Source organism: Lucilia cuprina, chromosome 2, assembly GCF_022045245.1.
Source record: "Lucilia cuprina isolate Lc7/37 chromosome 2, ASM2204524v1, whole genome shotgun sequence".
In the NCBI taxonomy this organism is placed as follows: Eukaryota; Metazoa; Arthropoda; class Insecta; order Diptera; family Calliphoridae; genus Lucilia; species Lucilia cuprina.
The window spans coordinates 2,915,339-2,930,712 of record NC_060950.1 but is presented as its reverse complement, the minus strand read 5'-3'; the positions used below and the strand labels follow the sequence as shown (position 1 = coordinate 2,930,712).

General features: G+C 26.6%; 1 protein-coding gene across 1 annotated transcript in view; it reads left to right on the top strand.

Annotated features, from left to right (window-relative positions):
* Positions 1 to 294: 294 nt before the first annotated feature.
* Positions 295 to 15,374, top strand: part of LOC111680454 (TNF receptor-associated factor 4) — a 40,522-nt gene continuing 25,442 nt past the window's right edge. Inside the window, exons 1-2 of the mRNA XM_046950685.1 lie at positions 295 to 783; positions 2,453 to 2,522. Of these exons, the coding sequence (XP_046806641.1) occupies positions 515 to 783; positions 2,453 to 2,522 (339 nt within the window). The 5' untranslated portion in view covers positions 295 to 514. The remainder of the gene's footprint in view (positions 784 to 2,452; positions 2,523 to 15,374) is intronic.

Below are 15,374 nucleotides of genomic sequence, written 5' to 3'. Positions count from 1 at the left end.
TTAACTGAGTGACCTGTTATATTAAAAATAATCATAAATAAAAGATTTGGAAAACAAAACAAAAAAAAACCTAAATATAAGCAGCAGCAACAAGTTAGTTGTATTGTGAATTTAAACTTAAACACAATTTGAACAGCCGTCACAATTTAAACGTTGTTTTTTATGTTTTTCATTTTCCTTTTAAGGTTAAAAATTTTTACAAAGAAAAAATAAATTATTCATTAAAAAAATAAACATAAATAAATAAAATATTAACAAATTATAAATCGTGCGAAAAATTGAAAAAGCGTGTGCTTTTATTGCAGCAACAAAAACAAACAACAATAGAAAATAGCAACCACACGATTTTAAAAACTAATTTATAAGTTTAGAAATTTTTTTTAAATTAAAACGAAAAATTCAATCGCGTTTGTAATGAAAATCATATTTGGCGTGTGTGTATCAATATCTACCAATTAAGTTTTGCTTTTAAGATTTTCTAAACGTTTACGACTATACTACCCTCTAAGCTAAAATGCTAACTTCAACAATGTCTTTTAATCAAAAGCAAATTTTACCTCTTCCACCGCCTCCTCTGCCACCATCACTTTTATCTTCTTCGACATCATCACCACAATCTGCCACATCTTGTTTGCCCACCAGCCACACGACCAAACTTCATCATTCTTGTTCTAATACAAATCTAAACAACAGTATCGGTAACGGCAACAAAAACAACATCAACAGCAAAGATTCAAGGACGCATTTATCGGCAATTGCGCCCACACCTTGTCAACGTTTAAGGTAAATATTTTCATTGTATAATTAATACAAATGTATTATAATTTTGAAAAGAAATTTACGAGGGTCAATTTGAAAAAAAAACTAAAATAAATTTTTTGAAATATACGAAGCTGTATTTAAAATTGATTCAATGCTTTAAGGATATCTAATTATCAAATTTGGATATTTCTATGAAATTTAGAGAAAAATTTTGTTTTAAAAATCGAAAAGCGGTTTTCGGAATATTTTTTAAAATTAATTGTATCGGTATTTATACCGATAAAATTACATATTTCAAACTAGGTCTAGGTCTAATAATGATGGGTATTATAATCAACGGTCTAATTATATAAAAACGTATAACAACCAGTCTGATCACAAAAAAACTTTAAAACTTATAAATTCTTAACTACTTTTCTATATTCAAATAAAAAATACGTTCATAAAAAACACACCTATTAGCTCATTGACTTTTCGGAAATTAGCATAAATATATCAACATTTTATAAAAAAAATTCCTAACATCTTGCTAATTATCAAACAACCCACGTATTTATTTGAACTATTTAAACATTTTATTGCTTTTACACCAAGTTTATTTTAAAAGGCGGTTTTTTAAGTGTGAATTAATTTTTTATGAATTTTGGTTGAAAACTAATTTACAAATTGGAAACTTTTTATATGACTGTATAACTATTTAAAGATCATGATGTTACAGAGATTTCCATATTGGTGGCATCAAAGTGATTAAAAAGAAATAAAAAAAATAATGTTGACAAATTAATCACTTAACTAATGAAATGATGAATTTTGTTAGATTAATTGGACAATATTTTGAATAGTTATTATGTTTTATATGTTAAGGTGTAAGTACACAACACGCGGCGTGTTTTACACTTTTCAAACTTTTTGCATTTTACACATCTTGAGTAATTTTGACTATAACTGTTTAAAAAATCAAAATTTTAAGTTTTGTGTAATATTTGTTATTTTTCTTCTATTTTTGGTGAAACTTATTTCATTTTAGTTGTTTCTTAACTAACACAACAAAATACAACCCTGATCAGCTGACGACGCGTCACAAACTACAGTGTTAACTTGATAAATGAAAATACACTACTCAACTTTTTTGACAAAAGCCTATAACGCCATTTCCTGTAGACCGATAGGGTTCCATATTCAAAAAAGTCGGCTTTCCAAACTATATTATCAAGAAATCGTTTGTTTTTAAAGCTTTCACAATTATTAAATTTTTTTATAAGATAGTCGGTACTGAAGACCCTGATTTCTTCGCGATCCAAATAAGCAGTCCGACAATGAGTCAATGCATCTAAAATTGACAGTCATTTTCAGTAATCGGAGACATTCGTAAATTTATTGTTACTCAAGTTTTATAAACAGAAGAACTTAAAAAACTTAAGCGAAAAGTTTGTTGCCTCCTTTACTAGCATTCTGACTTTCTCTTTATAATCTATACCGTGACGATTGAATTCCAGCGAGGACAAACACAGTTTAAGTTGGTAGCCATCTGGGCGGCTAGGGGTAACCCTTAGTAGCAACTTCGAACTGACAACTCGAACAACAAAAATAACAATTGAATTATTTGTATGTTTTCATTTTTCAGTTATTTTTTCTACTTTTAATAACTCTTTTTACTTTTATTAACTCTATATATTTGTTTATATTTTAGTGAAATGTTTCGACGATCGATTGCTGATAGTTCTATATACTCTGATTCTCGGGAAAATACGTATGAAGAGGTAAGTGATTGTAAACATAAAGTCTACATACACAGAGAGAAAAACGGTAATAGTTTTATAATTCGTTGTCGAAAGTGAGCTTACCACGTTTGTTAAGATTTAGACAACGTACATGTATAAATTTTAAATAACATCCACTTAGGATTTTGAAAACACATCGTTGTCATTGCAACAACACATTTTTGTCATTTACGATTTATATCATTTCGGCAAATGCATCGTTGTGATATCAACAACGCAACGTTCTGTTTGACAACATAGTGTTGTCACTTTGGTAACACATTGTTATATTTTGTTGACTTTATAATCCCGTGTATTTTGCATATTTTAGTTGCTAATTTGACAAGTATACGTACATACTTTGATAACAGATGTTGTGGAAAAATTATAAACTCTTTGGTGTTAATTTGGTAACAAGCGTGTATACTACAAAACTTAATTTTTCTCTCTGTGTACATAAAGGATAAAAATATAGTGTAAAAAATGTCGATATTAAATTCATATTTTATTCAAATTGTATCGGAACGATTTTACAAAAATTTGATAATATAAACATAAAAAATATATATTTACTTTAAAATTGTAATTATATTTGGATTTTAAGTATTATTCGAGAAAATTAATGTAAATTTTAATATTTGTATAGAATTGATAAACCTTTAGAAAATGTGTTTAAATGTTACATTTAAATAAACTCTTTTCAAGAAATAGAATGATTAAAAACTATTAAACTTTAAACTGTAAACAATTCTAAAATAATCTGTAAACACAAAACATCTATGACAAATTATGATCTGTATGCGTTTCTTTAAAGATTTAATTAAATTTGTTTGTAGACAAGCAGTCGTCTTGAGTGATTAAATACAAAAATTTAAATGAGCTCACATACACACACAGTGTAATGACAGACTTATTAGGTTATCTAGCTGTCATACTGACATATTTATTTAATTATTAAATAAAACTCAAAACTAAATTGGATCAAACAGAACAAAGTATAAACAGAGGGCTACTACTTACAATGCTCGTATATCATGCATCTATCATTCTATCTATGGCAATAATCTTATTCGTCATTTTCATTAGAAAATATTCAATAAACAAATTTTAAATAAAACAAACTTTTCCTTTAAATCTCTATTTAAATATTGCAGCAGCTTGTCAGTGTCATGACAAACAACAGATCTGTATTTGTATGGAAAAAAGGGAATAAATAAATGAGGGTACTTAGAATTCCATCCCAATATGGGAAACAACACGATGGAATCTATATTTAAGTGCATAATTAAATTTGAAATTTCAAAGTTCAAAGGGCTTTATTCCCATAAAATTATAAAGAAATGAACATTTAATGGATTTTTTACATGTTTATGCTTTATATTTGAGTATTTTATTACAATATTTTAAATAGAAAAAATATCATAAAAATAAACACTTGCAATTCGAAGCTGATTTCATATGAATTTTAATGTATTTTATTCGTAAAACATTTTAAAGAAATGATCCATTTGATCAAAATTAATTTCTTTAAATTACAGATTAATAAAATTTTTATGTTGATCAGAAGCATCTGTGTGTGACCAGACATGCATAAATTCATAAATAAATACATTTAAGTAGTAATATCTGATGTTAACAATTATGTGGATATTTAATATGTATCTGTATGTCTTTTTTTCATTTATATGGATATTTATAAGTACATATGTAATAAAAATATCTATCACTAGCATGTGTCTTTTTGACCACAAACGAAATAGCAGTGGATATATTAATTGCATCATAATGTTCAAATAATATGCAGAGTTGTAAAAGAGTTGTGATTTTATTACCAAGAGATTTTTCGCCAAAAAAGAGCTTTTTCATAAAAAAACGTTAAGAGCAGAAAAAATAAAAAAATATTTAATTGCAAAAATGATTCTCTAAAAGAAAAACTATTATACAGTTTTTTACAAAGAAAACATTTTTGCCAGAAAGAGCTTGTTCATTGAAAATGTGATAGTTTTTACAAAGAACTTTTTCACAAAAAGAGTTTGTTTTGCCGAAATAAAACCAAAAGAGTTTTTATACAAACAACTTTTAATTTTCACAAAGAAAATAAAAAATATAAATTTTCAATAGCTTTTTACCAAAAAAGCTTTTTCACAATTTTATGTGATCAATTTAGAACAAAAAGGGCTCTTATACAAAGAGACTTTTTACAATCTTTCACAAAAGTGTTTTTTTTTTAATAAAAATAAACAATTTTTTACTAAAAATATTTTTTTAATAATTTTTTTAAAAAAACTTAAAAATATATGGAAAATAAAAAATAGTTTAAAATTATTTTTCTAAAAAATAAACATTTTCAAAAAAGACTTTGCAAGGAACTTTACCTCGAAAAAAGTGATCGTTTTAAAAAAAGCTTTTTGAACAATATAGCATTAAAAATCAGATCCTAAATAAATGTTTAGACCATTTTTGTCAAAAAAAATTTTTAATAAAATTTTCCACGAAAAGAGTTTTTTCACCAAGAAGAAAAATAACATTTAGAATCTTAATTTTAATGGCGTAATTCCAAAAATAAAGAGCTTTTTCACCAAAAACTTAAAAAAAATTCACAAAAAGTAGAAAAAACTTTTATAATTTTGTTTACAATGGCGTCATTCTCAACTTTTACTTGAAACTATGATGTTGAACTTAAAAGAATGCATTCACTGTTTGACTAGAAAAAACGAAAATTTTAATTCATATTCATTTATTTATTAATTTTTTTTTCTTACAATAAAAGGTTTCTTACAGTAAAAAATATCAAAAATTCATCAAAAATAACTTTTTCAGTGAAAAAAGCCTTTTATGCCAAAAAGCTTTTAACAAAAAATAAGCTGTCTGCAATAAAGATCCTTTCACAATACATAGATTTTAATCGAAAAGAGCTTTTTCTTAAAAAAATATTTTTCAAAAAAAATACCTCTTTAACCCTAAAAAACTTTTTGGCAAAAGAAAAATTTTTACAAAAAGAACATTTATAACATTATTTATAATGCCGTAATTTTAAAGTTTATACTTGGAAACTATAATATTGAACTTAAAAGAATGCATTCTTTATTTGACTAGAATAAATACTTTAAATATTAGTTTACATTTATTTCCAAAGTTGAAGAAACTATAAATATGTACAAGTTTAACTAACTCCATCTATCTTTAAACTATCCCACAAATGTCCTATTCTTTATTTGTAGTTGTTGTTATTTTTATTATAGCAGTTTTTGTTGTAGTAGTTGTTAAAGCCATTGTCTTATGTTTTAACTTGAAGTTTCAATTACACTTTACAGTAGAAGACGACAATGAATGTTTTGTGGTTTAGGAATAGAAAAATAAAATAACAACAAAATAATAAAAGTGGAAAACAGAGCATCATGCATCTGTTAAATACACGTACTATAGAAATAGATAAATACTTACGATCGTAAATAGTAAGTTTGTACGTACTTTTGAGTTAAAGTTTCAGTTTGTTACCAGTTTATTACTCGTTGTATGTATGAATTGACAAAATATGGTAACGACAAGTTTTACTTTTGTGATTGAGTGTGAGTATGAGTTTGTGTTGCCAAAGGTTTAATGATCCAACTTAAATATTTTCTAACTTATACATTAACTGCAATTCATCTACACAAAAAAAAATAGTTTTTTAAAAAATTTTTAATTTGTTTTTATCTCTTTATAGCGGAGCTTCTTAATTCATAGAAGTGGAAATTGTTTAAGGAAAACAACATTAAAGTTAGAAAGAAATACACAATAAGGGCAGTTATTTAGATGTAGAAAAACCTACTTGTAATTAATTAAAATTTTTAACCAAATATTGTTTTTAAAATGAATTTCCGTCCATTTTTTACAGTTCACACTTTTTTTATGTCTAAAGAAAACAAAATCACATAAATTGTATAATTTTGTAAAATTTGCAGTTTACTAACACCTTTCACCTTAAAAAATCTAACTTTTGTTAAAAATATTAGCTACAATAGAACAATGTGTTGAGTATTTCATCCTGCATTGAATACTTTTACAACTTTTATGTGTGTTTATGTTTTTGTCATCATCTTACTTTGGCAGATGTTACATAACCTGTATCAATTGTAGTTGGTTTTGTGTTTCTTTAGTTTTTCTTTTCTTATTACAATTTCTTATCTTAGATATTGGGACCAAATAAGTGCAGCTCAAGAGACAGATGCATTTTTGTCAATTGAAAGAAAATTCCTTTGGCAATTGTGTAATGACAAAATATGAAGACAATAAGTAAGAGTGTTTGTAGTCGGATGTAAGAAAAATTTATGACAATTTTTAACGTTTTGTTAAAAGACAAAAAAAATTAACAAGACACCACAAAGAAAAAGGGGAATACAGATGGAAATTAGGATTTTGATTTTGAAATCCTGTATATTGCGTTTTTAAGTAATGTTTTCATAATCGTATTGTTGTTTGACAGTTTAAATAGATTATTAAAATTTATGTTTTAAATATGCAGAGGCTTCTTATTAATACTTGCTATATATGCAGACTCCGTTGCATTTGATATTAAGATTAACAAAAATTTAATTTAAACATTTCTAAGCTTGATTTTAAAAAATTGTATAAATAAGTTTTATACCGATTAGTTCAAAATTCAGCAAAATGATGTATAATTTGATTAAGAAGAAAACTTTTTGATGTAATTAAAACAAAGCATCCACTTGATTTTGATTGATATTTAGTTGTTTCCGAAATTTTATTAATATTATACGAACGTCGCTTTGATAAATTACGATATAGAAAAAATAAATTACGATATGTAAATTTTCGCTGAATATCAAAAACTCCTAAAACTAAACTATCTATAGTCTAGTCTATAGTCTAGACTATAGACTACACTATAAACTAGACTATAGACCACATTATAGACTACACTATAAACTAAACTATAAACTAGACTATAGACTAGACTATAGACTAGACTATAGACTAGACTATAGACTAGACTATAGACTAGACTATAGACTAGACTATAGACTAGACTATAGACTAGACTATAGACTAGACTATAGACTAGACTATAGACTAGACTATAGACTAGACTATAGTTTGAGATGGATCTAACCAGAACGCATAAATTAAATTTGCTTAAAAAATATTCCCTTCATTAGGGAAATGAAAAATCATTTTAAAACTATTTTTCCAAATTAAAAAACAATAAAAACCTATACTAATGACATCCTTTCATTAGTAATATTAAAAGAAACTCATTTCCTTTTTTAATTAATAAAAATTTTACAAAATTTGTTCTCTAAAGCAGCTAATAATCATTACAAGAAATTAAATTTCAAAAGAAAATTCCAAAGAAAGATGATAAATTTAATTTGGCAAAAAGAGAAATTTTAATGAAAAACTATGAACATCATCAGCAGCACCGTTTAAAATAAACAATGAAATGGTTCTTTTTTTTGGCGGTTTATTTCTTTAAATTTAAAAGGAATTTCAAATGTCAAACAAGACAACAACAGAGCAGATGCTACACCTTAATGATCCTGTTTCTGGTCTTTTGACAGCAACAACAATATCTATCAAATCAAACAGGTCATTCGCCCTGATATTTATCTATTGAAAGTGTGTTTAACGAGAGAAAAAAGGACTCGCGTGCAAGGATATTAAAACCCATGAATGTGTTTAGTATTGGTTGGTGTAAAATTGTTCTAAATAATTTTCTTTGCTTTGGTCCTTTTTTTCTTGCCTTGTCTGTGGACTTCTTTACAATAAGATCAAGAGAGAATAAAAGAAATGCTTGCAGCTGCTGTTTGTTTATTTTATATTTTTCTTTTATTTAAATTTTTATCAATATTTTGTTCTTCTAGTGTTGCTGTATTCTATTTAATATTTCTTCTTTTCTATCTATACCACACACACGCATCGTCGTCGTTTGAACATCTAACATCATTAACACATTTTCAAATAGATTTTTTATTTATACCTGAATAGAAATTAGAATCTAAGAGTTGGAAATCATTGTTATAAATAGAGATTTCTAAGGTTTTTTTCTTGAGATGCACATGCCGAGAATATCAAATTACGAACTGTTATTCTCTTTTCATGGTTATAAACATTTGAAGAAAAAAATTATGTATTGTTGATTAGAGAAATCATTATTTCTTAAATTAATAAGAAAATTATTAAGTAGCAAATATTAATAATTTGTTTATATTTTTTTTCTAGAAATCATAAAAACTAAAAAAAATTTTATTTCCATAGAAAATTATTACCATTTTCTTAAGAAAAGAATTTGGAAATTATAAGTTTTAGAAAACTATTAAACCAAACTAAATTTAAATTTCTATTACTAATAGCCATGATTTATACAGTACCTACTTCTAAATAACTTCCTAGTAATTTGTGAAGTACCTATAGACAAATGATTTTTTAAACATTGATACAATTTTTCAGACAATAATGAATATTAAAAAAACGACTATTTTTTGAGACCGAAAACGAAATTGAGATTTATATTTTAAAGTGAGAGCGTTCGTCATCGATCGAATAAGTAGTAAGACTGCACAAGGCCTGAACCGATCTTCACATAGCATTTCTTGTTTAATGGGTTGTTAAAAATAATCTATTTTTCATTACCTCATGTTAATGCTTCTAACCCGATTTCAGAAAGAATTCGACTTTCTTAATAATTCAGATTTACTACTGACACATTTGATACGGGTCGGGTCGTGTCGGGTCGTGAAAAAGAGTTATATCAATTTTTAGTAGTCTATGCTCTTGACAGTCATGTAGAAGGTGTTGTACAGATTTCTCCTCCTCATCTAAATAATAGCTGTGACAATAATAACCCAAACATTCCGACATTATACCTAATCGAATTCATACAATAAGGCAAAAGAGACCTAGACCTATCATCTGTCAGAGTAGGCCATAGCAGTCTGGATATTCTACATAAGATGATATTTAACTACCCGAATTCCCTCTTACTTAAAGTTTTCAATCTTTTATTTCGATACGGTCATAAAAGATGACGAATATGTCTTTACGAAAGAGTCACTTTTAGGGATAACCCCTTGATTACGCATTCATCAGATATGCATAACCTTATGTCCTGTGACCCATAACTAGTCGATATAATATCTTGTAAGTTATATACAATTGAGAAGAAATTTCGTCATTATAATGTTGATGTTAAAAGAGCTTTTGGAGGCAAACAAAATCTCAAATAGTATGTCACTTAAGATCCAAACCATATAAGTAGAAAATTATATCACTGCCGAATGTACAGTATCGAATTACTTAACATTTCTCGTCTTATTTATTTTTGTTTTAACTAATACATATCATCACTGTCACTACCTTCAAAGGCTAAAAATATCCCTTTTTTCTCTTTCCTTAATTACTAGTGAGGCGGGCGTCGTAACAATAACAATACCAAATAAACAACACATTTTGGCAATTGTTTACTGAAACCCCTTTTTCGAAAATAAACAAACAAAAAATCTCAATAGTTTCGGACATTTAAAAACTATTTTCAATATGAGTAGAGTAATCGTTGTTGTTTAATAAACAATTGTAAATAAAATAAATGTAGTTTAGATGTTTTCAAGTAGCTCGGAACAAACACATTTGTCGACTTGATAAATCATATAAAAAGTACTTGAGTTTCAAAAATATATTCACGAACAAAATTTAGCAAACAACAAAACTAAAACACACATTTTGGGTTTTATTTATTTGTAATAAAACCGTTAGTGTACTTCAAGAGTTTTTTTTGCATTTTAGAAAAATATGAGATATACAATGATTTTTGGAAATACCCTACCCATCTACAATTACTCACATATGGACAATTTCATGTCGTGTATCCCAAATTTGAAACCGATGTCATACGATCGTGATGAAATTTGGGTCCTATCAAATAATAGTTTGGATTTGTAGTTCTTGAAAACTAACCCATTTATAGAAGAATTTTCCGATATTGTTGGGTCCTATCAAATAATAGTTTGGATTTGTAGTTCTTGAAAACTAACCCATTTATAGAAGAATTTTCCGATATTGTTGTGTCAGATTTTATAGTCATAGATCGACATTTCTTATTATAGATCGACTCGCACAATATATGTGAAAAACTGGAAAAAATTGTTAATTATAAAGGAAAAATATCAAGGGTTCACAAAAAAATGTATTTAAATAAACAAAAAAAATATATAAAAATAAAAAAATTTAAACCGATGTATTTCGATAGTGATGAAACTTGCATTCTATCAAATAATAGTTTGGATTTGTAGTTCTTGGAAACTAACCCATTTATAGAAGGATTTTCCGATATTGTTTTGTCAGATTTTATAGTCATAAATCGCCATTTCTTATTAGAGATCGACTCGCACAATATATGTGAAATACTGGAAAAAGTGGTTAGTTACTCGATATAATACAATACCACACAAAAAGTGTTTATATCGAGGTCTAAATTCATGATTAAATATCCGATATTCGATAACCACGTCAAATCTGTAACGCTATATAAGAGATAGCATGCAACTATGTACATATAAAACCTAGCACTAACATTGCCAACTGTAGGTGATTATTGCATTTCAAGAACATACAAGTATACAGAAATGAAAAACATCAAGGGTTTACAAAAAATGTTTATTTGAATAAACAAAAAGAAATAAAATAAAAACAAAAGTGAAGCACTTCTGAAGTAAAACAAAAACAACTACTAACGGCAGCTTAAACAAAATATTTCATACGATTCATATCGAATTTCAAACGAAAAAAGTAATAAAAGTGATTCTTCGAAAAAAAAGACGACCGTTTGTTTAACATTTTGACAGAACCCACTAAAAGCGATATGAAAAGAGATACAAACCAAAATAAAGATGAAAAACTATATTTACAAAATCAACACCTTAAGAAATGAAAATATACATACATTCAAGTATGAAAATAAACAGTTGGTTACTGTTATCTATCTCGACGCAACCTTTTTTCGGAAAAATACAATAATACAATTGTAAATATTTACAATTATTTACGCGATGGGTTAGTTAGTGTACAATACTGAAAATTTGGAAACACATATACACACTGTTTAAGGAAAGCGTAAACCTCTAATACGATTTGTATTACATTTAACAGTTTTAGTTTTTAATCTATATTTTCTTTTACAAATAATTTCTATGAAAAGTAATAATATTTAAAAGATAACCACACAACTCGTTTAAATGATTACTAACCGAGTGATTGACAGGTAGAAAGAAACAGGTAGTTTAAAATAAGTTTGTTATTATATAAATATTTTAAATCTTGTGTATTGTTTGCCCACAATTAGTGAAGACCAACAACCAACAATAGTTATTTGTATCCGTAAAAGTAAGTGATAAAACTTAACCTTGAAAAGAATTTTTTTCGGCAATTAAATTTGCACGTCCACCAAAAAAAGAATATTATATTTAATACTTTAACAATATACTAAATGAATGAATTCTTTGTAGTGTTAATTATATGAAAACCGGTTATTTTCTATTACTTAACAAAGTGTTATTTTTGGTATTTTTTTGCTAAAAAATATAACAATTGTAAGTAATATTTATACAGGAAAAAAGCCATAATATAAAACCTAGTTTGGAAACAAGAGGTGCAGTTTCTTAATTAAATTAAATTAGAAAATCTTAATCTTAAGTTTCATAAGTATCACAAAGTCAGATTTATTTGTTTCCCAATTTAAAACCTAACCTTACAAGATTTTTAAACCGGAATCGAAAATGCCGTGAATTTTTAAAATAAGTCATTGAATGTTTGCTATTCATGATTCAAAAATTACTTTCACATCAAATGATCAAGGTATGGACTCTAGTCTTAGTCTTATTGAAACATATTCTAGATTGTATTTATCGAGATTAGTTCAATACGACCAAGTAGAGCTGTATTGTATTAAAAATAAATTTAAATTTATCAAAAATATATTGTGTAAAAAGTCGTCGAATTTAGTTTTACAAAAAATTAACGCCTTTTGTACCAAAATTTTCGAAACTTTTAGTTTTATTTTTAAAAAAAGAATTTTAGGATGATTTCGTCGAACGCTCTTGCTCTTAAAAACTTATTGTAAAGTTAAAAACTCGCTGAATCAAAAAATGTTCGAATTGTTTAAAATTTTGAATTGTTTTTAAAGCTAAGGATAAAGCCCACATTAAATTTGCTTTTTTTCTGTGAATACAAACTCGTTGAAGTATTTAGTATTAAAAATACTAAAACATTTCTCAAAACCTTTTTAGTATTAAAAATACTAAAACATTTCTCAAAACCTTTTTAGTATTAAAAATACTAAAACATTTCTCAAAACCTTTTTAAACTTTTTATTAAAAACTTATTAGCATAAGTAGTTTTTTGTATAAAAACTTGTCGAATCATAATAAAAGCGAATTGTTTCTAAGTTTGAAATTTTTAATTTATATATAATTTTGAACACAGACTCGAACTATTTTATATTACAAAATAATGTCGTTCTTACTATTGTATACTCATAGAAAATAGATGTAAAATCATCAATTTCACGCAGATGGAATGGCCTCTGTTGAGTCGGCACAGCACCTGGAGCTGTAACCGGTAGACCAAAGTACGAATCCATCAAATAGACCGTCAACTTTCTTCTTACTCACAGAGAACACACTGTGGTAAATGTTATATTGAAAACTACATCTTAGAGTGAGTGTACTCTAAGTATGGGGGCCGGTCTGCATCATATATATTTGACACCAAACTTTAGCAACAGCACCAAACTTATCTCGAAATACAGACTTCATCGCGCAGAAGTCTTCTAACCAAACTCACTCTTTCCATGAATTTGGGTTCAATCCACAACCACTAGGTGAATCCCGAAGGTCTCTGGTTCGACCATATGTCAAATCAATCTAAGGAAAGTCCGAGGAGTAAAGTGACATATCCAGTGTTCATTCTCGGTAGACTAAAGGTACTAGTAGCAACTCTTTACCCCAGAATTGTTTCAAGAACGATATATTTAAGAAAAGGTCAGCATATTAGTTAAATGAAACTTAAAATATGTTTAATTTTCTATTTCAAAGAAAAATCAGACTTTACATTAAAATGTCTCCTTTATGCGCCGTATTTTCACGTTTCATTATTATTTATTTTCTCTAATAAATCTTAATGAATCAAAATACATTTTCTAAGTCATTTATCTCATCATGCCGCTCTAAGCCGTCTTAAATATTCCTATAACGTATTTATTATGGTACTCATATGGTGAATGACACGACAACCTTTTTTAATTTTTTTCCACTCTTAACAAACCAAACAATATAATAAATTTTCGTCATCGTTGTGTCGACTTCTACTACTACTGGTTCAGTAATTACTACAATTATTATAAACAATCATGTAATAAAAATAAAAGAAAAATTGTATATTGTTTATACGGAGAAAGATCAAAAAAAACATAAAACACCTTTTTAAACAAACTTTTTTTGGGATTTTTTTTTTTGAATACATTGTAATATTATGTCCCCTACATGTGTAAAACGCATAAACATTTTCCAAGTGAATATTTCTTGTTTTATTTTTGGAGATTTGGAAGTTTGAAGTATGTAGCCACGAGGAAAGAAAACAAATTCAAAATTTAAATGCAAACAAACGAATTTTTCTTTAAGAAAGACAAATAATAATGATTTTTGAAGATTTTTTGTATTACACATTCTAGTATTATGATTAAAAACACTTTATATGTGTTATTAGAAAAACAATATACCAACGACGACAAAAAAGTCAAAAGTAAGTTAGAGATAAAATTGTTAAAATTCTCGCGGATTCGATGTTGAACATATTATTGTTGAATTTAGGTAATATCATCTTAAGAAGAGCTACATGATCTAAACTATGAACAACACATAACCTGTATTGTAATGTCGTATCGATTATCATACATCAATACAATCAAGAGGTAAACAAAGGGAAAAACCATTAGAAAAGTAACGATATTGATACAATCCGTTGTCAATAGTGAGCTTACCATGTTTTTTAACATTTAAACAACGGATGTGTATAATCTAACTAAAACGCTTACCTTGACAACGTTTGTTATTAAAATATTATAAACACTTCGGTGTCAATTTGGTAACAGGCATTTATAATTTTAAAACATATTTTTCCCCTCTGTTATTAATTGTTAATTAAAATTATCTCATAAATTAAAGACACAATTTTTATAACTAAATAATAAAAACTATTTTTTATGAATTTCATCTTCAAACACTATTTTTTGTCATTGATTGTAGTATTTATAAAATTCTATTTATTTATTTCTCAAATACCCGGTTGAACGTGAGGTCATTTAACTGTTAAACAAAAACAAAACGAAGAAAAAAGTGGTAAAGGTAGAAAAATTTAAAACAATACAAAAAAGTCAAACAAATTGAATGAAGACAACGACGTATAAACATGCATGAATCTACTTTTAACATAAATGCAAATAACGTGACTTTTATCAAAAACTTAAAACAAAAAATTAAACTATAGCAACAAATAATCATAAGAAATGAAATAACAAGTATTTAAATAAGAAATAAATACAAGAAATATTTCTATAAAAAACAAAACAAAACACACTTCATTTCACAAAAAAATGTTGGGAAACAGAAAATATCGCATTGCGTGTAAAACAATTGAAAGAGAAATTTAAATAAATAAATTGAAAACTATTTTAAAGTATTTAATTCGTATGCTCGACATTAAACTTGTAATTATTTTAATTAACACACAACAAAATGTATATGATTATGATTTAGATTTTAAAGATAATTAAACTGAAATTTGACATAAGAACAATACAAC